Source organism: Crassostrea angulata, chromosome 4 (assembly GCF_025612915.1).
Source record: "Crassostrea angulata isolate pt1a10 chromosome 4, ASM2561291v2, whole genome shotgun sequence".
Classification (NCBI taxonomy): Eukaryota; Metazoa; Mollusca; class Bivalvia; order Ostreida; family Ostreidae; genus Magallana; species Magallana angulata.
This window is the reverse complement of record NC_069114.1, coordinates 35,183,832-35,208,923: the sequence shown is the minus strand read 5'-3', so window position 1 is coordinate 35,208,923 and position 25,092 is coordinate 35,183,832. Positions and strand designations below refer to the sequence as shown.

General features: G+C 33.4%; 1 protein-coding gene across 4 annotated transcripts; it reads left to right on the top strand.

Annotated features, from left to right (window-relative positions):
* LOC128180048 (lysosome-associated membrane glycoprotein 1-like) lies at window positions 1-24,319 on the top strand. Of its 4 annotated transcripts, none has more exons than XM_052847839.1 (11): window positions 1-86; window positions 195-289; window positions 6,817-7,131; window positions 8,405-8,593; window positions 9,719-10,080; window positions 10,755-10,965; window positions 11,705-11,869; window positions 15,463-15,608; window positions 16,018-16,279; window positions 22,352-22,534; window positions 22,745-24,319. In XM_052847839.1, the coding sequence occupies exons 2-11, from the start codon at window positions 253-255 to the stop codon at window positions 22,888-22,890; spliced, it is 2,016 nt and encodes a 671-aa protein (XP_052703799.1). In that variant the 5' UTR covers window positions 1-86; window positions 195-252; the 3' UTR covers window positions 22,891-24,319. The 4 variants fall into 4 exon arrangements, with proteins under 4 accessions (XP_052703799.1, XP_052703801.1, XP_052703802.1 ...); XM_052847840.1 differs by having other exon boundaries at window positions 32-49; XM_052847841.1 differs by lacking the exons at window positions 6,817-7,131; window positions 8,405-8,593.
* The last annotated feature ends 773 nt before the right edge of the window (window positions 24,320-25,092 follow it).

Here is a 25,092-nt window from a genome sequence, read left to right as displayed (position 1 = left end):
CCGTCCCTTCACGTGACTTTTTTGCTCATATGATCTAGTTAGTGGGAAGGTGAATATTTCTTGTTTTTTCTCGTCGTTTTTGCGCTGTAAGTGGAATGAAATCTTAATTTATCGTATATTAGCATGTTTTACTAGCATTCTGATGTGGAATTGATTAATTTTATGTGTATGTATATTTTTGAAATTGTTTTAAGGAGCACCTGACAAGGACGGTTCATTAGTCACAAGATAGTATCAGATCAACAGGGCAAAATGAAGACGAATTTCATCGGAGCTGTGGTTTTATGTGGTAAATTTGGCCTTTATTTCAATTTTGTAAAGGAAAGTTGTATTTTAAGACTAACAGCTAGTCTGCATATACAATGTATCATTATTTTCTTGAAACGTTTAGTTCATTTATGCTGAGTGTGTTTTTATCAATTTGTTATAAATAAATGAGAAACAGGCTAAATCCTACCGTGAGCTTCGGGAGCATATAAATGAAGCAACAGGATGGCAACACCTTTTCGCGATTTTCTCTAATTCGCTATCCAACGGACATTGAAGACCAGATATCAACAACATTGGGTTATTTTATCAATTTAATTCATGGCATTAGTTTTAAGTCTTTTAAACTGGTTGAATATAGAGAAAACCGCATTGAATCCCCCTGGTGACAGAAAATTTAAAAATTCATTATTCTTGAAAATTCATGTATGAGCAATCAGTCACAAATTGCAATTGTAATTTTAATAAGATGATTATTGTTACCTAGCTATAACAGCATAGAACTTTCTTAATTGTTTATGTTGCAAGTGTAGTTAGGAAAGAGGGAGTTATCAAATACTGTAAATTCCTTATATTATGCGAGCACTTATTTCCGCGTTCCCAGTGTTTTGTATCAAATTGTGAGAATATAAAATCGCGAATGCAGAACATTTATCCTTATTTCTTATAGTTCCCAACCCTCAGAAAAAAATAGCAAGGTTTTAAAATCCGCGAGGCTTGCTTCTCGTGATATTACGCGGATATAAATTCCTCGCGTTTAATTAGGAATTTACAGTATACAACAAAAATACATGGCTGACCAGAAATAGAATCTTGAATCCATGCAACTCTAGTAATGGGCTGATTATTATGCCACTACTAAACTACCCAGGCTGATGTCCACATGCAGTCATTAAAGCCCCAATGACTACGAGAGCATTTTTACATGTATTTCATTGTTGATGCAAATTAAAAACAAGACAGATGGATAGATTACTTGTACAATGACTAAGATATTTTCCATTTCAGGGGTTAATCAGTATTGATATACCAGTGTTTATCTGTATAGAAAATAATAACATGTAATGCATAACTCTTTTCCTTAATTATCACTCTCCGTATCAGCCAAAGACACCACTACAAGCCCTAGGACCTTTGGCCTTTTAGCTTAAATTGATTGTTTTATCATGCTGATGCATATTGTCGGAAACCAACGGTTGGTCTCGCTTCTCTTACTTAGATCATTGAAAACCCATCGTCAGTCTCGCTTCTCTTTAGGTAAGAGAAGTGATATCGCCCATGTGTTTCCGATGATGGCTGATGCAGTGGTAGGAAGACATGGAATGCTAACAATGGGGAAAAGCTTTCAAGAATGTGGAAGTTGAAGCAGAAAAGTTTTCCTTTAGTCAGATGTTGATTTTAAATACTTTATGTTATACTTATCTTTCGAACATTTAGGCCTATAAAATAAATTTGTGCGTTTAGGGTAACACTGATGAAAAAATTAGGTTAGGTTGGTAGTGATTTTTTTTATTATACCCCCGCTCCAAAGGAGTAGGGGTATACTGTTTTACCCTTGTGTGTCTGTCTGTCTGTCCGTCTGTCCGTCCGTAACAAAAATTTCTGTTGCATTTATCTCAGCAACTATTTATTGCAGATACTTGAAATTTTTACACAGTGTTTGTTAAGGCATGCCATATCGTGGGATGTATTTTTGTACCAATCGGATGTCAACTTCCTGTTAAATGACGACTTTGCTTTTTTTTTAACCAAAATTTTCAAACAAATTTTTGTCAAAGAATTTTCAGCAACTGTTTATCACAGATGCTTGAAATTTTTACACAGTATTTGTAAGCATGCCACATCGTGGGATGTATTTTTGTACCAATCAGATGTCAACTTCCTGTTTAATGACAACTTTGTTTATTTTTAGCAAAAATTTTCAAACAAATTTTTGTCAAAGAATTCTCAGGAACTGTTTATCACAGATGCTTGAAATTTTTACACAGTATTTGTACAGGCATGCTATATCGTGGGATGTATTTTTGTACCAATCGGACGTCAACTTCCTGTTTAATAAGTACTTTGTTTATTTTTAGCCAAAATTTTTAAACAAATTTTTGTCAAAGATTTCTCGATCAGCAACTGTTTATCGCAGATGCTTGAAATTTTAACACACTATTTATTTTGGCATGCAATATTGTGGCATATATTTTTAGTGTTTGATCTAGGATTTGAAAGGGCATGTTAAATAATGGTAAAAAGGGCACTTTTCTCCGTGGTAAATATTATAAAACCTTGAAAGGGGCACCTTTTTCTACGGTAATATTATTATATAAATCATTAATCCTTGAAACAAGTGTATTATAAGGAAAATTTTGTATCGTCATCAAGTGTGACCTCGAGATCTGTAATGAAACAAGATAATTGAACAATAAATGATTTGCTTTTGCATTCACAGAAGTCTTATTCAATATTTTATTTTCTGAATCAATCTTTTTTTTGTCTTTTTGAAACTGATTTACATTCATTTATATCCCTTAGAACAGTCATGGCATTGGTCTGACTAGTTTTAAAGTATAATGCATTAAAAATTCTTTATTTCATTTTGGCTTTATGTAATATGAGACCGTAAACATATCTGTATCCAGTAATGAATCATAGGACGTATAATGTATACAATATTATCTTTACAGAAGTGGACAGGCATAGCATTGATGTAGGCTATGCCTGTCCACTTCTCAGTTAAGAGAATACATGTATGTAGACAACTGATGGCAAAATTATTAAACCCTTTTTAATTACCACACAAATTTGGATATTTTTAAAATTGTCGTTTTAAGCTTTTTAAAAATCAATCTGCATTAAAATCTGCATAACAATCTTTATTGTGAATTAAGTTTCTGCATCCTTCAAGAAGAAGAAGAGTTACGTTTTTTGGGAAACAGAGAAAATTATGGTTAATCTGACGATTGTTTAAAAGCTTATAAAAGAATAAGAAAACTTCACATCTACATTTTTATTCAAATGTTTCATTAGTCAAAACATGGTTTTAGGTGCCTCAGTGTTAAAATTTTAAATTATCTTCATAAAATATATTATTTTGTGTTAATTCTATTTATAGATAACCTTACGATGTCTCAATGATAAGCTAGCTTGTACAATTAGCCTACTAATTTCAAGGAGATAATTCAGTTGTTATTTATCAAATTATTGTACCAGTAATTAGGTGTCAAACCACCCATTTATACAGGACAGCTGTGTATACCCCCTGAGCTTGGGCTTCTCTAGTTTACCTGTATCATCTATTGTCTCAGGTCACCCGTGCGTGAAGTCCAGCGAGTGTTGGTTTAACTTTGCAATCAAAACAGAGGCTAGGGCAATGGTGGTTTTAAATTCAAATTACTTTCAATAAAAAGGCCATCACTTTTATTATACCCCCGCAAACAAAGTTTAGGGGGGTATATTGGTTTCACCCCGTCCGTCCGTCCATCTGTCCGTCTGCCTGTAGACGCAACTTTGTCCCCCCTATAGAATTTTTTATTACTGCATGGAACAGTTTGAGAATTTGTACATATGTTGAACACTATCTGAAGATGTGCACCTGCAATTTTTTTTACGATCAGACAAGATTTAATGATTTTATGACAGTTTTCATTTTCCTAATTCTATATATTGTACACTAATGTTGAAAAGTAAGGGAGGTTATCCTTACAGATTTTATTAATTAATTAATAGAAAACACTCTAAAATATATTTATATAAATACATCCAGATGGAGGTTTTATGTCTTTATGTCTTAATTAATGAAAAAAAATATTTTTATAAGTATTCTATCAACTGACAATGCAAAGTTTTTGTTTGTCAATGATAAATTCTCAGGAGCTAATAAGAACATCAACAACAAGTGTGGCTGAATTAATTTGTCCCAAGGGAGCCATTATCTGAGCCATGGTTCAGATCAAGCATGTGTTTAGGGGAAATTGATTATCTGTAAAATGAGTGATGGATTTGGGGCTATTTTAAAACTTTTTCATGTAAACCAAAAGTTCTATCATTATAAGGAAATAAATAATATCATTATTCATAAAGAAGTTAAAATATTTTTAGAGGTTGTTTAAACTTATTTGTCAAGTAAATTGATGAAGTGACCCTTTTGGGCATTAATTTAAATAAAATTCAAAATTACTGATATGATTGTAGTGTTTTGGCAATTTTAAAATTGTTTGAAATATTAAATTTTCTTTTTTACATATTTTTACATAGTATGGTAATTATGGTAATGTTTTGGGAGTTTATTAAATTTAACAAGCTCATAAAAGAAAATCATAGTCCTATGGGATCAATTTTCTGATATGAAGTTCCATTGTGCCATAGGAGAAAGTGAGGAAAATTTGAAACAACTAAATGCATCTGTCAAGACTCTTATTAGAAAGATATTGAAAGTTTTATCAACAGAAGAGCTTGGCCACCAGTATTTCCATTTACTGCAAATGGAGGGGTTATTGTCATTTTGTTGGTTTTTCCTTAAATCAATTACCGGTAAATTAAAAAAAATGTATATCATCAGATACATACATTTGTAAATGTATCACTGTTGTAGATATGTATGTACAGTGAAATTCTGACAATTTTGATTTTAATTTTTCTTTGTTAACTAATTTTTTTTTTTTTTACAATTCTAGAATTTTTTTTTTGTATGTGTTCCAAACCTTTATTATTCAATTCAATTATTTGTCCCATTTGAAATTAGCCTTGCGGGGGTATTAGTCCCATTAGGACAGTTCTAGTTGATTATTAAAAGGGCATGGCATTTAGAAAAAGGGCATGGCGCTGATAAAATGGGGCATGGCGCCGCGCCACACTAGTTCGCTTAAGATTTAACACTAATTTTTGTATCAATCAGACGTCAACTTCCTGTTAAATAATGACTTTGTTTATTTTTAGCCAACATTTTCAAACAAATTTTTGTCAAAGATTTCTCAGCAGCTATTTATTGCAGATGCATGAAATTTTTACACTGTTTGTTAAGGCATTCCATATCGTGGGATATATTTTTGTACCAATCAGACGTCAACTTCCTGTTTAATGAGTACTTTGTTTATTTTTGGCCAAAATTTTCAAACAAATTTCCGTCAGATTTCTCAATCAGCAACTGTTTATTGCAGATGCTTGAAATTTTAACACACTATTTGTTTAGGCATGCCATATTGTGGGATATATTTTTGTATCAATCGGACGTCAACTTCCTGTTAAATAATGACTTTGTTTATTTTTAGCCAAAATTTTCAAACAAATTTTCGTCAAAGATTTCTCAGCAGCTATTTATCGCAGATGCTTGAAATTTTTACACTGTTTGTTAAGGCATGCCATATCGTGGGATATATTTTTGTACCAATCGGACGTCAACTTCCTGTTAAATGAGTACAATGTACTTTGTTTATTTTAGCCAAAATTTTCAAACAAATTTTCTTCAAAGATTTCTCAGCAGTTATTTATCGCAGATGCTTGAAATTTTAACACACTATTTGTTTAGGCATGTCATATTGTTGGATATATTTCTGTACCAATCGGATTCCAGCTTTCTGTTAAATGTCAACTTTGCTTATTTTGCATATTCACATCAGAGTGGGGGTATCACTAGTGAGCATTGGCTCACATATATCTTGTTTTATCATATTTTTTTTATGCATGAATCATAAGTGTTTGTTTCACACTTTGGCTTATAATACCTTAAAAGATAGATTTGTTCTTTAATTTGTATGATAAGTGAACACTAGTGTCACGAAATCAGAGGAAATAAAATTGAATGAAATTGGTAGTACACTATTGATTATGACCTTATCTAACCCTGAAATTGAATTTTTGAAATGTTTCTGTTTATTTGCTTACTAATTTATTTTATAAAGGATTTAAACTTCTGTTTTACCTTAACACAAATATCAATGAGATTATTTTTTAAATGGTTTGTGTTTCAAAGAAATAACCCCACCATATCCCTTATTCCTTTGAATATAATGCAGTTAACTTTGGTAAAAAAATTAAAGTGTAAAATGTACAAAATTAAGTGGAATTAAGTTATATGTCAAATTAAATAAAGTTTAGATTTTACAGATTAAAGTATAGAAAATGAAAACTAAAAAATATTAATACTATATGGTGCTAACTAATGCCTCAGTCTGTATGTCATTGTGTGATTCTTTGACTGAAAATTTTATGTGATTTTTTGACTACCTGTATGTTTCAGATTGCCAAGGTCATAGATACAAAGTGATTTGAACATTATATGCAAATTAATGCAATATTATGATGCAGTTTGTTACAGGAATTGAATCATCACCATTTAGCAATCATTAACAATTTTGAAATATTTGAAAACTTAAAATTCAGATAAGATTGATGAATAATTGATTTTAAAATAGAAGAAGCATTGGTTCATTTTAAGAGGCATTTCAGGTCAGGAACTGGTAATATATAATTTATTTTAGAAATAACTTTTTAGAAAAAAAATAATGATATGTTATGCAATATTTATATTGTTTTTTTTTAACACTTCTTACTCTAACAAAGCTGTGATATCACTGACACTTGGATCAGAATATCAATACTACGATGACAACAACAAAACATGTATTGAGGTCAAGACAGATGTAAAGTTTACCTTGACCAACGGGAAGGAAACAATCGAGTTTGATGGTACAAATTTCACAGTGAAAAGTGGAGATTGTGCTTCGCCTTCTGAATCTGTCGCTACATTGATCTTAACTACAGTCAAAGAAGACTTACTGTCTCTAGAGTTTAAAACTAATGCACAGAAAGAAGCTTCCATGGGTGCAATGTTTACATTTTCTCCTGACGAGTACTTCCCAGAAACACCAGAAGCAAGTGAGTATTTTGTGTGTGTGTATTTTTTAGCTCACCTGAGCTGAAAGCTCAAGTGAGCTATTCTGATCACATTTTCTTCTCATGAACCATAAGACCAGGAAAGCTGAAACTTGTGTGGAAGCATCCACAGGTAGTGTAGATACAAAGTTTTGAAAATTATGACCCCCTGGGGTAGGGTGGGGCCACAATGGGTGGTCAAAGTCTAACATAGGAATATATAGAGTAAATCTTTAAAAATCTTCTTCTCAGAAACTAATCAGCCAGGAAAGCTGAAACTTGTGTGAAAAAATCCTCAGGTAGTGTAAATTCAAAGTTTTGAAAATCACGACCCCCTGGGGTAGGGTGGGGCCCCAATGGGGGGGGGGGGGGGGTCAATGTTTAACATAGGAATATATAGATTAAATCTTTAAAAATCTTCTTCTCAGAAACTAATCAGCCAGGAAAGCTGAAACTTGTTTGGAAGCATCCTCAGGTAGTGTAAATTCAAAGTTTTGAAAATCATGACCCCCGGGGGTAAGGTGGAGCCACAATGGGGGGTCGAAGTGTAACATATGAATATATAGAGTAAATCTTTAAAAATCTTCTTCTCAGAAACTAATCAGCTAGGAAAGCTGAAACTTGTGTGAAAGCATCCTCAGGTGGTGTAAATTCAAAGATGTGAAAATCATGACCCCCTGAGGTAGGGTGGGTCCACAATGGGGGGTCAAAGTTCAACATAGGAATATATAGAGTAAATCTTTAAAAATCTTCTTCTCAGAGACTAATCAGCCAGATGATTCTTTATAATTGTTGAGACTTTAGCCCCATTACATTTCTTTGGTCTCACAAGAAGGTTCAGAGTTTGATGTAGGTTTATATCCCATATATAAACTATTGTTAAGGATCTTTTTGAGAACTGCAATACTCAACATGTGATATGATGATAAAACCATCCTGTTAGAAAAGGGACTAATGATTATAAACATAAGAATATCCAGGGGGAAAAATGGATTTTATTTATACAGGATCTACATGTATTATTGTACATTGTCCAGATAGTTTGTATTGTGACTCCATTAAGCTAATTTTATCATACCTATTGTTCCTCAGGTTTGCGATGTGGCCCATGGGCCTCTTGTTTTGTTTTGGATGTCATTCATATACATTGTACTTCAAACTTATATAAATTAAATATGGATTTTTTTTTAAATCTGATAAAAAAACTTGTTATATTCATGAAATTCATTTATTTGCAGTTTGCAACATTTTCCTAAATATACATTGCTTTTTGTAGCTGCCATCAATTTGATAGATACTGGAGACCAGATCTTGGGAAATAACACACAGTTGTTTCAGTGTAATTCTATTCAGACACTAACTCTGAATGGAACACTAAAGGATACAACATATACCATGTACATGGACATGACCAACACCCAGATACAGGCCTTTGATATAAAGAATGGAAAGCTCAGCTCTGATGGTGAGCTGTTTTAATCCAGTGCTGTTCCATAGCTATTCCAACCTCTGTGACCTGCCAACACCAGCTGTTCTCCAGCACACACCTAAAATTGTCACAAACAGAGCTTACTCCCATAAAGTGCACAATTCTTGACTGACTATTCCTCAGGTGTAAACTGAGAACTCATTTGGCAAAGAGATGGGGTTGAATATAATGTAAACCAACTTTAGTTCATGATGACTTTATTTTGCAAATAATGTTTTAACGGGGTCACTGGCAACTACATTTTGTCTAAGACAAAGCTTAATATGTAGATAATGTGAAATGTATCCTATGAAAAACATATAAAGGGACTTTACATGATAAGAACTTTTTTGATTTAATTTTGAACCTTTGGAAATTTTGATTCACCGTCAGCAAAATAAGTCCTGCTCAGTGCCTTTTGAGACCTCAGTCAACAAAGCTGGTTTAATTTATAAACTGGCATATATATAAGTATACCGGTACATAAATATATATTTTGAGCAAGCAGCATTTATGTAAAATTATTTCACTATTCCTGGTTTATACTGAATATCCCATTTGTGCTGCACAGTCAGTTGTTTCCAGAGATAGAATTGTTTTACTGAGTACATGTGTAATGGGACCTATTGATGCTGAATTTGTTGTGCACCCTTTACTTCATCTTTGATTATTAAAATAATTTTTTACCCTGTCACTCCCAGATATTGTGAATGCTATGTAGACATGTAGAGCTCTTTTAAATGACGTAAACAATACAAAATGATGATCATATGGAATTGAACTCTGTTTATTGATATTTAAAAATGCTGTACATTTTTGTTATATGGTTTTTCATTGTAAGAATTATTAAAGTTATTAAATGGTTCTTATAATATTATTTTCTGTTCGTGCTATGTCTTTATATGAATTTCATATTAAACCTACCTCAGAATGTGTAGATTAAAAATGTGTGTGTTTTTGTTTTAAAAAACCAACATCTGTTTGTTTATTTATTTGTAGTTGCCTTACATAGGATGTACATGAACATGTTAAACACATTTCTCTATTTCAGTACAGAACAAGCCAGGGAAAAGCATCCATTTATATATTACATGTATTATAATATCCATCTTTTGTTTACAGTGTTTGTATGTAGTGCTGACCAGATGACAACAACGGCACAGAATGTATCAACAGAACAAGTCACCACAGCAACAAGTAGTGGCACCACTGAAGCAACAACAGCCACTACAAATGTGACTGCTCAGACAACGCCTACCACACCAAATGCCACGTCGGAAGCTCCTACCACGAACTCCACAATGGAACCTACTACCAAGGCGAACACCACGGCGGAGGGTCCTACCACCGCTCCCACTACAGCCCCAACCACCGCGGCACCAACACCGATGCCGCCGAAGTCCACCTACAAGGTGATGGCAGGTGGTAAGACATGTCTCATTATGGAGGGGAGCTTTCAAATGATGGTTACTATAAATAAAACGGTAAGATGTTACTTTTGTAAAGAGGATTTTTTCATTTTCCTTCTAGACCAGATTCTATTTTTCTTTTTATGTGTGTGTAGCATAGTAAGGTGGAAGTGTTAGTTTGATTTTAATAACAATAGACAGCTAAGGAAATATTATTGTACTGTGGTTTTATTAATATTCAAGGGTATCAATTTATTTTCATGGAAAAAGTGAAAATCACATGTTCAAGGATACGTAAATTCATGGCCAATGATCCTTTCAATACAAATTGATAGTAGAAATTGCACTTCAATGAACATTTAATTTCATGGATAGACTTAAAAACGAAATCCACGAATATTGGTATTCAACAAATATTGATGAAACCACAGTATTTGAAATTTTCAAAAATCAAAACACAGAATCTCCCATGATAATGATGAACATTAAATTCACAATCAGTCATATTTGTAAAATATTGTATTATTTTGAAATGCTCATCAGTATTTAGGAAAATTGTTTACTGTATCTATATTAATCAATTCTATGATTCTATCTGAATGTGCCATATTTGCACTTGAAATGTTATTTGTAAAATAAGTTAATTTAGTAGACATTACCCATTTCATAATGATTGATTTGTAATTAAAGAGCAATGAAACTGCCAGTGATCATTGAAATAAATTAAGACATATACTTGTCCATTTCAGACCATAATTGTCGATGTACCATTGAGTAATGAAGTTAATGTCACAGGAATATGTGCCAGTAAAAATGAAACAGAGTCCAGTATTACCATCACCCCCAAATCAGGCCCACTCAAGTCATTGACCTTTGACTTTAAGATCAACAAGAACAAGGACATGGCTGACAAATCAGAGTTGGTGTCAATGAGTGCAGAGGTCATGGTCGACGGTAAAGGTAAGTCATTTTGGGTGTTTAGATGTCTTTAAAACAACTATTTGAATATTAAACCAAACAATTACGAGATGTGTGTATAGATACTATTGCACACATATGCAGAGAAAAACAAAATCCTAATGCCCGTTAAGTGATACTAAGTCTAGTTGAGAAGCAATTTTGAAATGTCAATGCTGAATTACGAAAGAAATATATAAAGAGTTTTTATTACCAAAAACCAAGTGTTTTTAAGCTAGCTAAACTTTTAAGTGTTAACAATACAAAGGAACTCAATAATTTAGGAAAATACTTGTTTAGCGCTTTCAAAATGAGAGCATTGTAATAATACTACAGTTTAATTAAGCTAATTATCATACATTTATGTCTATTCATATTTTAAGATATGTACATGATTATATTGCCTTAATATGTCCACTTACTTACTGCACATTGAACATTTTTATATAATTTTATATGTATTATAATTTGTATTCCGATGAGTTGTAAAGCTCAAGGATAATAAATTGAATTGAACAATTAATTAAAATCAGATGTTCTAAATGTCTTAGTGAAGATTTGACTTTGCATTCTCTTTTGTAATGAAAAATCTTTAATCTTTGTTTTAAAAAGAGTATTTATAATTATGTCAAATCCAAAATTGTAAAAATATATTTATTCAAAATTTGTCAGTGTTTTTTTTTTTTATCTATTTTTATTAAAGATTTTAAAAATCTTTATTATCTTATTTCTTTATTTTCAGTTGAACCAATATCAGCGAATAAAACTCTACTAGTATTGTCCAATCCCAAGTTGTTTTACAAATGTGATGTTGGAAGTAATTTCACGGCCGACAAAGTGATCTTCAAATATGAACAACTGAAAGTTCAAGCTTTTAATGTGGAAAATGAAAAATTTGCTGAAAATGGTAACTTCTTCTCAGTTTACTCTTATTTCATCAGAATATTTTTCCTGTGTCTTCTCTTCTCTCTCTCTGTTTTAGCTCACTAGAGCTGAAAACATAAATTAGTTTAAAAATTCTATTTTTCAGCTGCCAGTTAACCTGTATAAACTTTTATTTTATGTAATGTTTGAAGAACCATTCTACCAAAATATCCACACCATAGGGAAAGCACTTTTTAGTTTGATCAAATGAAAGAATAGGCCTTCTTTCAAAAAAAAGATTAATGAAAATCGATAGTGATGTTGTGGCAAGTTTTTAGCTCACCTGAACCGAAGGTTCAAGTGAGCTTTTCTGATCACCCGTTGTCCGTCGTCTGTCCGTCCGTCCGTCTGTCTGTCTGTCTGTCTGTCCGTCCGTCTGTAAACTTTTCACATTTTCAACTTCTTCTCAAAAACCACTGGGCCAAATTTAACCAAATTTGGTACAAAGCATCCTTATGGAAAGGGGGTTATAAATTGTTAAAATAAAGGGCACAGCCCTTTTCAAAAGGGAGATAATTGCGAAACAGTAAGTTTAGGGTGCATGTCTTTAAAAATCTTCTTCTCAAGAACCACGGCACCAGAAATGCCAATATTTACACAAAAGCTTGTATATATAGTGAAGATTCTAAATTGTAAAAATCGTGACCCTCGGACCAAAACTGGGGCCCCAGGCGGGGTTCAAAGTTTAACATAGAAATACATAGGAAAATGTTTAAAAAATCTTCTTCTCAAGAACCACTGCACCAGAAATGCCAATATTTACACAAAAGCTTTTATATATAGTGAAGATTCTAAATTGTAAAAATGGTGACCCTCGGACCAAAACTGGGGCCCCAGGCGGGGTTCATCAAAGTTTAACATAGAACAACATATGGAAAATGTTTAAAAAATGTTCTTCTCAAGAACCACTGCACCAGAAATGCCAATATTTACACAAAAACTTGTATATATAGTGAAGATTCTAAATTGTAAAAATCGTGACCCTCGGACCAAAACTGGGGCCCCAGGCGGGGTTCAAAGTTTAACATAGAAATACATAGGAAATTTTTTTTTAAATCTTCTTCTCAAGAACCACTGCACCAGAAATGCCAATATTTACACAAAAGCTTGTATACATAGTGAAGATTCTAAATTGTAAAAATGATGACCCTCGGACCAAAACTGGGGCCCCAGGCGGGGTTCAAAGTTTAACATAGAAATACATAGGAAAATGTTTAAAAATCTTCTTCTCAAGAACCACTGCACCAGAAATGCCAATATTTACACAAAAGCTTGTATATTTAGTGAAGATTTTAAATTGTAAAAATCATGCCCCTCGGACCAAGAGTGGGGCCCCAGGCGGGGTTCAAAGTTTAACATAGAAATACCTTAGGAAAATGTTTAAAAAATGTTCTTCTCAAGAACCACTGCACCAGAAATGCCAATATTTACACAAAAGCTTGTATGTATAATGAAGATTCTAAATTGTAGAAATCGTGACCCTCGGACCAAGACTGGGGCCCCAGGCGGGGTTCAAAGTTTAACATAGAACTACATATGAAAAATGTTTAAAAATTTTCTTCTCAAGAACCACTTCACCAAAAATGCCAATACATACACAAAAGGTTGTATACATAGTGAAGATTGTAAAAATCGTGACCCCCGAACAAAAAGTGGGGCCCCAGTAGGGGTTTAGATTTTAACATATGTAGGAAAATGTTTAAAAATTTTCTTCTCAAGAACTATAGTGCAACTGTTTGGGATATTACTATGCATACATGTACATCCTTAAATAATGTAGATTCAAAAAATTGTAACTCCCGGACAATTGATGGGCACCAAGAGGGGTTCAAAATTTAAACATTTTAAAAAACATAAAGGAAAAGTTTAAAAATTTTCTTCTCAAGAACTACAATGTTTTAGTTTGTGGAATTTCTATGCATGCATCCTTCGATTATGTAGATTCCTAATTGGTAAAATCGTGACCCCCGGACCAATACTGGGGCCCCAAGATGGGGTCAAAATTTATTAAAGAAATATAAAGGTAACATGTTAAAAAATCTTCTTCTCGAGAACTACAATGCTTCAATTTGTGAGATTACTATCATGCATACAACCTTGGATAATGAAGGTTCGACAGTTTTAAAATAGTGATCCCTGGACTAATACTAGAGACCCAAGATGGGTTTAAAGTTAAATGTAGAAGTACCGGTATATATGGAAAATGTTTAAAAATCTTCTTTTCGAGAACTACAATGCATCAGTTTGTCAGATAACTACATCAGCACCCTCAAATAGTGTAGATTCGAAATTATAAAAGCCGTGATCTCAATCTAATACTGGGGCCCCAAGAGGTGTTCAAAGTTTAGCATAGAAATATAGAGGGAAAATGTTGAAAAATCTTTTTCTAGGGAACTATAATGCTTCAGCTTGTGAGATAACTAGGCAAGCATCCTTAAATAATGTAGATTCCAAATAATTAAAACTTTAGCACTGGACTAATACTGTGGCCCCAAGAGGGGTTCAAAGTTTAACATAGAAAGATATATTGAAAATGTTTTTAAAAAGTTTTTCTCGAGAACTATAATGCTACAGTTTGTGAGATTACTATGCAAGGATCCTCAAATTGTGTAAACTCTAATGTAGTGGAACCAAGAGTTATCTTTCTTGTGTTCTGTACAGTCTGAGAGTTATTCCTCTTGAAGTGGAACTCTGCTATGTTCAGTTTTTCAGGTTGTGTACGTGCGGTCCCACCGCAGTGCTTCACATTTTCATTCCTATGTTACTATTTATGTTGTTCAAGCCAACCATAAACCTCGGACCATAACTGGGTCCCGAGAAAGGGGTTCAATGTTTAAAATAGAAAAAGCATATGCTACGAAATGTAATGTTAGAAGGAACTGCTGTTCAGGTGAGCGATGTGGCCCATGGGCCTCTTGTTTTTCTAAAGGACCCCAAAAGCCAGTTATATAAAATCTGTACACATGTTTCCAAGTTTCTGTACAATATGGCATAATTAAATGTGACTAATTATCATCTATAATAGTCAGGATGGGGCATGGTGTTGGAGAAGATTCAAAATTTATCATAAACATTAAAAGAAAAAAATGAAGACTATATTTAATTTGTTAAAATTTAGAAATTTCAGGTCTACTGATATCTTGACCAATACATGTTAAATATGTTAAGGTATCAAAGGAAGGGGTGAATATATAAAAAAGGAATTCTTCAAAAAAAAATTGTGAAATTGAATGTAATAATGGAATTCATTTGAAATTCATGTTGGAACTAATCAATATGGTGGATTTTGGAAGAACATCTATATTGTTCAAAAAGTGAACACACTTGCTGAAGCTTAGATACTTTAAAGTTTGCCTTTATGTTTGATTATGATTCAAAGGCAGAATGTGGGCAAAATTAGTTTCTTTATAAGAAAATATTTATAGAAGGTTATCACAAAACCCACAACACATGTGAGCTATGTGGCCCATAGGCCTCTAGTTTTTTTTTGCATTAAAATGCATTCTTTATAATATGCTATGATGCTCTTTCTTTCAATTTGTTCTAAAATATATGTATATGCATAAATATTTTCAGGAGAAGACTGTTCAGAAGATGTGGGTCCTATCCCTGCGCCCGGAAATATCCCAGTCAACACGTATGCTGTGACAGAGGGAAACAAGACTTGTATTGTATTTAAAGGATCAATGAAGTTCGTAATCCCTTATGTTGCAAAATCTGGGGTAAGTTTAATGTAGTCTACAATTAGTTTGATATTTACCTTACCTCCAAAAACTGGGATAGCTTTGGCTATCCCCTCAGCATTACCAGTACATGTTAATGGATCAGTTATATATTCTAAATCACAATATACATTTATTGCTGGATGGTGAGGAAGATATGAAGATTTCTTCCCAAAGGAAATCATATTTGTTTATTATGCTGAATTACTGATGAAAATATATCATACATCAGGTTCTAATAAGGAAAAACATCATGAATGATTACTGTTTTCTTTCTATGCTAATTTCTCAGTTTTCAATAATTCAGATTTATTACCGTAAATAAAATTGGATATGACAGATGTAAATGGTAATAATTTTTTTTAACTTTGTTAAATACCTATGCATCATTTTCTTATATAAATTTTAGAATGCCACAGAACCTGTGGGTCTGCCTGAAAAATTCACAGTTTCCGGAAGCTGTAATACTCTTTTGTATGGAGAAGTGTCTCAGAAAATGGAAGTAAAGTTCTACGAAGACTGGATTTTAACCATTCACTTTACTGATAGTGACAATAAAACAGACGTCCAGAACCAGTTGACAGCAGATAGTTCCGATAAGTACTACATCTCTCAGATTGAGTTGGAATATGAATACAACAGCAACCTTTTTGTAAAAGCTGATGAAAGCAGTAAGTTAAAACATTTTCGTCTCCTTGTATTTTGGCTGATGTTAGATTGGCCAGTCCGCTGTGAGATAGCAGTGCAAGATTTATCTGTCTAACACTGTGTACTAGACTAGTAGCTGTCAACCAACTTTTATTCGTGTTGAATTTATTTCATGATTTAAATCTGATAAACTTGTTCATGGCAACTAATGTTCACGACTAAACCATATCCAGACCTGTGTTGCTATAACCACCATGTGGCAAGGACTAGTTAGTGGTGAGAAGTATTTGCGATGACAAGGCTCTTGCGAAAATTGCTTGCACCAAAATTAAAGTTGGTTTACAGTATTGTATGTACGTAATGCCATTACTCGCATAAAGTGCTACTTTAAAGACCGGACCTTGGGTATAAATAGCAGCCAATCACGAAAATGGAGGAAATTTCAATTTTCTTGCCACCTTTCACTTCAGAGAAGACATTCTTGAATTTAAACTTTACTGAACAAAAAGCAATAAATAAATTTTGCTACAGAGCTAAAGTCCACTGAAAGGCATCTTTTGGTAGAAAAAAATCAATTATTGATATTATATTTCTTCTGAAATTTTCATTTAAAATTATGAAGTGATCAAGAAATTCAAATTTCCTGAGAATGATTGACAGATGCGAGAAACTGCATTATGTTTACATTTCTACCGGAAATGCTCATTGCTATAGACGCATAAAAATGGCTGACAGCATGTCTTACCTTAAAACTAAATACATGTAACACAAGATAATCCGTTTTATTGGTTTATTGCTATGATATCACTCTGCTGATCATAAATAAAGAGAACACGAGGAACATACACATGCTCCAATGATAGTTATCCCCGCGGATTTACTCCCATACTGAAAGTATCAAGTTTCTCTCTGAACTACAGTATGATGTATATAAAAGCCGGCCTTTGTTAACATTCACAGACAAACAATTGACTGCGTATAAATCACAAAATTTAGAATAAAATCCTTTTTAAAAAACACTGGGATTACTTCCAGTAATAGATGATCTATGCACGGCACATTATTTTGGATTAGCAGGTCATAATCTTCGTATAAATAGTGGACCATCCCATCACTGCAAATGATATAGGCACTCATTCTTTAACTTGGGTAAAATTTATATTAGTATCAGAAAAACCCATCTGTGGCACAGCATCGTCCAGATTTGTAATGCTGGGTCTGTGTAAACAATGGAGACGTAACATATTCCTCAACATTCCAGAGCCGCGACCTGTCTTGGAATGACTGAAATATTTCTTCAAACTTTTCTTGCGAGTCATTACTTTTGATGGTTAATCAGCATTTCTTCTATATTCCAATCAAAATGTTGATAACTTTGTAATTGCTTTAATATCCTCCATGTTAATTACTCCTTTCGATGTTTTTCCGCCATAATTTCATTTTGGAGGGAACTTTATCGGGACCGAGGCAATTCAAAAGGAAACTTGTTATATAAACAACTATTGCATGTACAACAATCATATAGTTATATCGTGTATTATTAAACAAACTAATAAAAAAAAATTGGATAAAAAAAATATTTCTATGCAAAAGTTTAAAAACTTCAGAGTAAATAAATGAGGTAAATAACATAAACCTCTATGGAACCTCTTTCACAAGTTCCCAGACTTGGTGTCTGATTTATTGACATTTGGCGGGAGGGACTCCCCACAAACCATGAAACCAGCTGAAACCAACATAGGGGTGATTGATAATAAAGTTGACCTCAATGAAGTAAAACTGTGAACTTAATTTGATTTTGTAACACAACTTTTAATATTTTAATGTGAGAATGCTTTAAGCATTCAAAATTAAAACAATTAATTTACACTTCCTTTGAGCACATTTAAAAACATTAATGGAGGCATATAAATAATCACTTTGAACTTGATTATTCTTCACTCCCAAAGGTGGCCCATGTAGGGCACATTTTCTGGATTTGGAAACCAACCTCTGACACATTTTAAAACACAATTTGGCATGATGTCTCTACGATGATATACAAAGTTTCTATATCTAGGGTCTCTCTGAAGTGCGCTCATTTTTTTCTGAATGTAATTAGGATGGTTCCAAACATTCCGATGGTACATCATGGTCCAAAACCTTTTGTACGTTTCTTTACGTAAATTTTTATTACGTGCATGACCTGGATGGGGTTCATCTTCCCACCAAAGTTGTTTGTTTACTACATCAGTAATGCATGGTTTGCAAAAGCAGTGCGGACACTCGTCAAAGTTCTCGTCTTGTTGAATTCTAAAAGGTTCATAATCTTCATGGTTTTCCTCAGTGTTATCAGATACTTCATCAGGTTTACATATTGCTGTTGTTTGTGTTTCAGCATCCACAGATGAACTGTTCTCATTAACAACCACACTATCAAAATCCCAACCAAAATGATAGAAAACACCTCTTAAATTATCCAATTGGTCATCACTTAATTGTAAAGTTATTTCTTTTGCCTGTGTCATTTTCTTATTTCCATTCCATATGTCAATTTCAAGAGTTGAGATAGGACATTTGGCGGGTAAATGCCAAACCAATGTGATTTAATGCCCATTAGCAGCTTTTGCTGGTGCAGATGCCTTACTGAGATTGAGGTTTATACTCATACACATTGTAATACCAACAAAAATCAAGAGAAAATATAATTAAATTTATTTTATTTCATAAAATAAATCGGTAAATATTTTGATCTTTATTTTTTTGCAAATGAAGATTTATCAATTTGATGCAAAATTTAGAAAATACTTCATTACACCTCCAAGTCCCTCAAATGTCAGAGGGGCGCAGCAAGGTTTGTGACTTGGTACATTTATCTCATTTTTCAAATAAATGGAATCAAAATTTACACTTTGACATTGATCAGAAATATTAAAAAATATTCTAAATATTAAGAGATACCTGCTGAAAAGTAGACTTATCCATTGAAATTTAAGTACCCCTGTCTGGACCTCATCAGTTCCTGAGAGAGATTTCCCGCACTGATGTCAGTTTTGGGCTATTTCATTATATGATCCAGGGACATTTACATGTATCAATTTGAAAAACCAGTGATTATTTCTGTTTTCCTACTGAAAAACAACATTTGATGGGAAATACTAATCTGATATTCAACAAATTAATTTTTGGCCTTGAAAAACACTAAAAAGATTCCACAAAAAAATATAAGTTTATAATCTGACCCCTTGTCAGTTGAATTGGAACATTCCATAATGGTCCCCAAACACAACATTACATGAATTATTTTCTCTCTGTAAAGTTCTGAGCATGGAAGCTACTACGAAAAAACGACCACCATCATTTAAAATATCCATTCCTGGAGATGAAGAAAGGAAAACTTTGATACTTGGACTACTCAATGATGTTCGAGAGGTATTAGTCAGGCAATTAGATCATCCTGTAAATAATGCCGATATTATTGAAAAATCATTGAAACTATTTTTGGAGAAGTCTGAAATAAGAAATGAAGCACACCACGAACCACTGGATTTTAACACCTACATCCAAGTTCCAGAAAAGGGGACTGAACAGAAAATATTTTTGACAGCTGAAACGTCACTGAAACGTTTAGTGAAAGTTGTGGAAAATCACGCCAAAGTTTGTGATGGGAGTCTTGCCTGTAAAAAAGTGAATGAAAAAGGACATGTTGCAGCAGTGAGATTCAACTGCAGTTCCAACAAAACTCACAGTTTGCTGTGGTCCTCTTCACCCTACCTTCCTAATAATGAATACCTTGTGAACAGAAGAGTGATGCATGGCTTTGCTTGCAGTGGTATGTTACCCGTTCATTAAACCAGATTTGTCAAAGGAGCAAAAATTGGCATTATACACCAAAAGAATAGAGATAAGTGTATGCAGAGTATCAACACTGAAATAGAAGAAGAATATAAGGAAAGCATCGACCTGGCTCTGTGGGGAGAAGTAGGATGTCAAGGTGAGGATGAGGATGGAATCACCATAATGACCGATGCCCGACATGGATGGCGTAAAAACGCAAAAGATTCAAGTGTGGTTGCAATTGGTGAAAAGACACACAGAGTCATCAAGTGTGAAAATGTGACCAAACAAGATGACATCGTCTCACAGAGACATGAAAAAATTGGAACAGAGAGAATTTATAAATATCTAGAAGATCAAGGAATAGCCATTAACGTCCACATTCATGACAGAAACCTATCCATTAACAAATTTGTCAAAGATTTGCGAGGCCCGGTTAATCAAAACGATTCCTGGCACGGAGTGAAACCAATCAAAGAAAAAATGAAAAAAATTTCAAGTGGACCAGCGTATTTAAAAGGTAAAAATTGGTCTGAACACCTTTACGACAAAATCGAACCTGTTGCAACACACTGCCACTGGGCACTAAGAAACTGTGAGCAAAATCCAGAAAAACTGAAAAAGCTCTTAGTGAACATAGTTGAACACTACAAAAATAACCATTCTGAGTGTCATTATTCTTCGAGATGTAAGAAGGACAAAAATTACGAACCATCAAGACTGGTCATTGCAGACAAATTCTCAGAAAAATTACTGCTAGGGGTCATAACAGGTTCCAACCTCTACAAATATCCAGAGGATTATGTTTTAGCTAAGGACACATACTATGTAGAAAGTTTTAATAATACTATGAATATGTTCCAAGATAAGAGGATAGCATTCGGTGACCAAGCCTACAGAACAAGATCATTTCTGGCTGTCTGTCACTGGAATGAAAATGTGGACAGAGCCTTTACTTCCGTTTGGAATCCAGTGAGACCAAATGCACCACGCAGTAGAAAGGGAAAAAAGGTTTATAAGGCCCCAACATATCATTATAGAGAGGGGATATGGAAGAGACAAATGGCTGTTCTATATTAAAATTTGTGTCCTGAGAGCTCTGTGTATTTAAAAATTAACAAACTCTAAAAGTTTTTGTTTTCTCTTTAAAATAATATGTATAGTTGTAGAGTGTATTAAACAATCACTGCACTGAAATCTTATCAGTTTCGTCTGCTACAAAGGAGCACGTGTAGGATGCAAGCAATGCTGATAACAAGTTCTAAATTTAAACTGCTTCTGAGTAAGCCCTGCCCCTCTTGCCATATCGGCTTAATTGCTGTAGGGGTGTAAAATTTTCTAGGTCACTCTCGGCCTTTAAAATGGTGAACAAACATGTACAATTCCGCATAGATAATTAAGTTAAAAAAAAAATGCAAAAGAACAAGAAATTTTATTGTTTGATTAAAATTTGGCATACTCTTTAGTTTTATCTAACAAAAAATTTTAAGTTGGACTTCTCTCTTTAACCTAATATTGTATAGAAGCATGTAGAAGGCTAAACCATAAAGGATTTTCAAACATACATGTATTACAGAATTTTAAAAAATATTTGAAATGGAAAGGATAATATCCATGAACATTTGAAAACGGTCCCTTTCTGCGAGTTGATTTTATCTTTAAATATTATTTAACATGATTCATATGGAGGTTTCTCGACATTCTAGTCGAAAAAGTTCAAAAATTCATATTATAAAAATATGCGTAATTCAAATTAGAAACTACGTATACATGTACTTGTCCTGCAAAATAACATATCATTGAAAACATCGACAAAATCAACTCCCGTCAGTTCTTCAGTACTTTGATTATACTATGAATATAAGAAAAAAACAATGCTTTTAATAATTTTAAAACAAAAGGGAATAAATGACACATCCTGGTTAGACACCTCCGGTGAAAACCGGTAGGGGACTAATAAAAAGAGAAAATTTGAAATTAATTTACTTGCCAATTTACTGTGGGCTGTATTTTACATCATTCTATAGATCTGAACCAGAGTTTTCAAATAATGTAAACAATATTTAAGTTTATGTTGACACTTGTCAATATATTTTGACTATGGTTAATTTAGCTATGGACTACAACATTGTATATTATATAATAACTTGAATAAGAGAAAAAACTGAGAGAATTAGAGACGAAGTATTGGTTCATTTAAAAACATGGCCAGTGAGTTTTGTAATCTTGATCTATACCTTTATGTTTTGATTTGACAAATGCTAACTTTTTTTTTTTAGTTCTGGGAAAAAAAGCTAAGTTTACTGCTGCCAACCTCACTCTATGGGAAACAGGCAAAGGCAAGAGTTACATGTGTAACAAAGAATCTACTATAAACCTCAGTAGTAAAGATGGATTTGAGCTGACTGTCAGTAAGGTTCAATACCAGGCATTCAAAAAAGGAAACTCAAATGACTTTGGAGGTACTATAATAATTTTTATTTCCTGATAATATACAAATGTATACCCGGGTATATAATTTATGAGATTTTTTAATTTTTTGATTTTGAGATTTTTTTCTTTCTTCATTTGTTCTTAATTTTTATGACATACGAAATAACAAATGCATATAGTGTCATGCAAGACATGGTAAACGGTCTTTGAATCATGTGAGTATATTTTTTGTTCAACAGACGCTAGTGAGTGTGCAGCGGATGAGGAGACAAATAGCATCGTACCAATTGCAGTGGGAGCAGCCCTTGCTGGACTCGTCATTATCGTACTAATTGCGTATTTGATTGGACGAAAGAGGAGCCGCGCGGGCTACGAGCAGGTCTAGAACTGATATTATGTACACTAATTCTCAAGACTTTCCATGGACAAATGAATGTTTCTTTAAAATCATAAATCCAATCAGTGTTAATTAAAGTAATGACACCCAAAGTGGAGAATATGTTAAGCACTGTATAGTCACTGAAATCTGATATGTACCATACTAGGGTGAGATTTTACTGTATATTATGCTAATGCACAATGAAAACATTCCATCAATAGAATATAATTATTGGATGTCAAAGTTGAAGGTTAAATTATTAATTGATTTCATATGAATCTGTACATATTTGTCAAGAAAAAAGAAAATTACAACAGAGAATAACTATGTTCACGCTTGAGTGATTTGAAGATATTTTCTTAAGAATTCTTTGACCTGGTTGCTTTCGTGGATTATTTAGCAGAAGTCAAGACTTTTTTTTTTTAAATGATGTAGACATCAGGACAATGGCAGGATACTAAGTTAATGTGATACAAGGTACAAGGATCAAATCTCCATTGATTCACTTGCGTACCTTGTTCTTTTTGTTCATATAAATGTCTTATACAGCGTATTGATATATACATGTATTTGTGTGGATGTGTGACTCCTTATATAATGTTAAGCAAGAAAGTTGTAAGAGTCTGTTGTTTTGTGAATTAAGCAATACAATTTTGTGAACAAATAAATGCTTTGGATACTTCTCCATTTATCCAGCAACAAACACTGTTAATTATAAATCAGTAGTGTATTGGGTTAATTAGCTTTGATTTAGGTTTAAAGATGTGCTTGTTTTAAGGCGGCAAGGCTCTTTTTGTGTGTGTGCTTGAGAGTTGTTGGATGTTGTGAGCTACACATATAGTCGTAATTTAATCATGTGAGAGATTTCATCTAGTTTTCATGTTTGATATATAGTCACTGTTTGAATTTCTTTAACAACTTAATTCTGTAAGCAAATGAACTTGATAGAATTGCATCTTTTCATAATGCTTGCATGTTTATTTCAGACATACTGAAGAGTCTCCAGTTCTTTCGCAGAATTAAATTCTAGCTTACTCGCACAAATAACGGTAAATTATTGGGTTTTTTTTGTTCAACTATGTATGAATGGCGAGAATCCATTCACACAATTAAAACAAATAGTTCAGATGATGAACAGAACCTCAACAGCATTATACGAACGTTTAAGTATAGCTTAGAGAATTGGTAGAATTTTTTGTAAAAAGCTTTTTTGTTGCTTAAAATATTACAATATTTGAATTAAGATATTTTTACATAGTTACAATGTATATGTAAAATTTCAAATAATACCTGGGACTGGTGCACCTGTTCTTGTTAGATTTCATTCAACTGTCAATAAGTGCTATACATCATCTTGTGGTTTTTCTATTCTTTTCTCTGATCGTTTTTGTAGAAATTCTGAGCAAGTCATTTGAAATAAAATATTTTTGATGAACATTTTGTTTATATTCAGTATTATTTAATGGTATGTATTGAACATCAAAAATGCAAAATTTTAATTCCAAAGTGTTTGATATGTGCCAGGTAGCTTGATCAGTTGGTAGAACACCTGACTAGAGATTTAAGGGCCTGGGTTTGAATCCCCATCTGGTCTGTCATTATTTCTCCCATTCCATTACATTTGGCGCCATGTCAACCCCCTGGCACAGACAGGTTAACTCCTGCTAGGGGAAAGGGCTTTGGGATGGTGATTTTCAAGGGTGGAGATCATTTCAGGGGGGAGGAATGTGACAGTCAGACCTGTCCGAATTCTAGGGCAAGATAAGGTAAAGCACCTGACTAGACAGTCAGGGGGCCCAGGTTCGAATTCCAGTCTGGTCCAGCATCATTTCTCTTGTCTCATTACATGTACATATTTAACATAAGGATGAACCAGTCACAGAAAACTTTTTTATTTTATGTCTACACTATGCAATCCTGGAAGCTTTCATGAAAACCTGAAAATTACTACAAGACTGCATTGTAAAGGAGAGACGAGAATTTTCGGTTTTTAGCTCACCGAGACGAAGTCGGGGGGAGCTTATGCTATACCCTCGGCGTCGGCGTCGGCGTCCGGACCTGGTTAAAGTTTTTGTTGCAGGTCCTGTATCTAACTTATTACTTGTCCTATCTTCACCAAACTTGCATGAATGATGCATCTGGACCTACTAATGGACTTGAGAGACTTGGATGCTGAATCTGGGCCATGAATTTCAGATGCTGGAGGAG

Excerpts from the sequence above, each read along its gene's own strand:
- LOC128180048 (XM_052847839.1), top strand. The coding sequence starts at position 253 with ATGAAGACGAATTTCATCGGAGCTGTGGTTTTATGTG. Across the intron at positions 10,081-10,754 it reads TGGTTACTATAAATAAAACG|ACCATAATTGTCGATGTACC; the intron begins GTAAGATGTTAC and ends TGTCCATTTCAG. Across the intron at positions 11,870-15,462 it reads TGAAAAATTTGCTGAAAATG|GAGAAGACTGTTCAGAAGAT; the intron begins GTAACTTCTTCT and ends AAATATTTTCAG.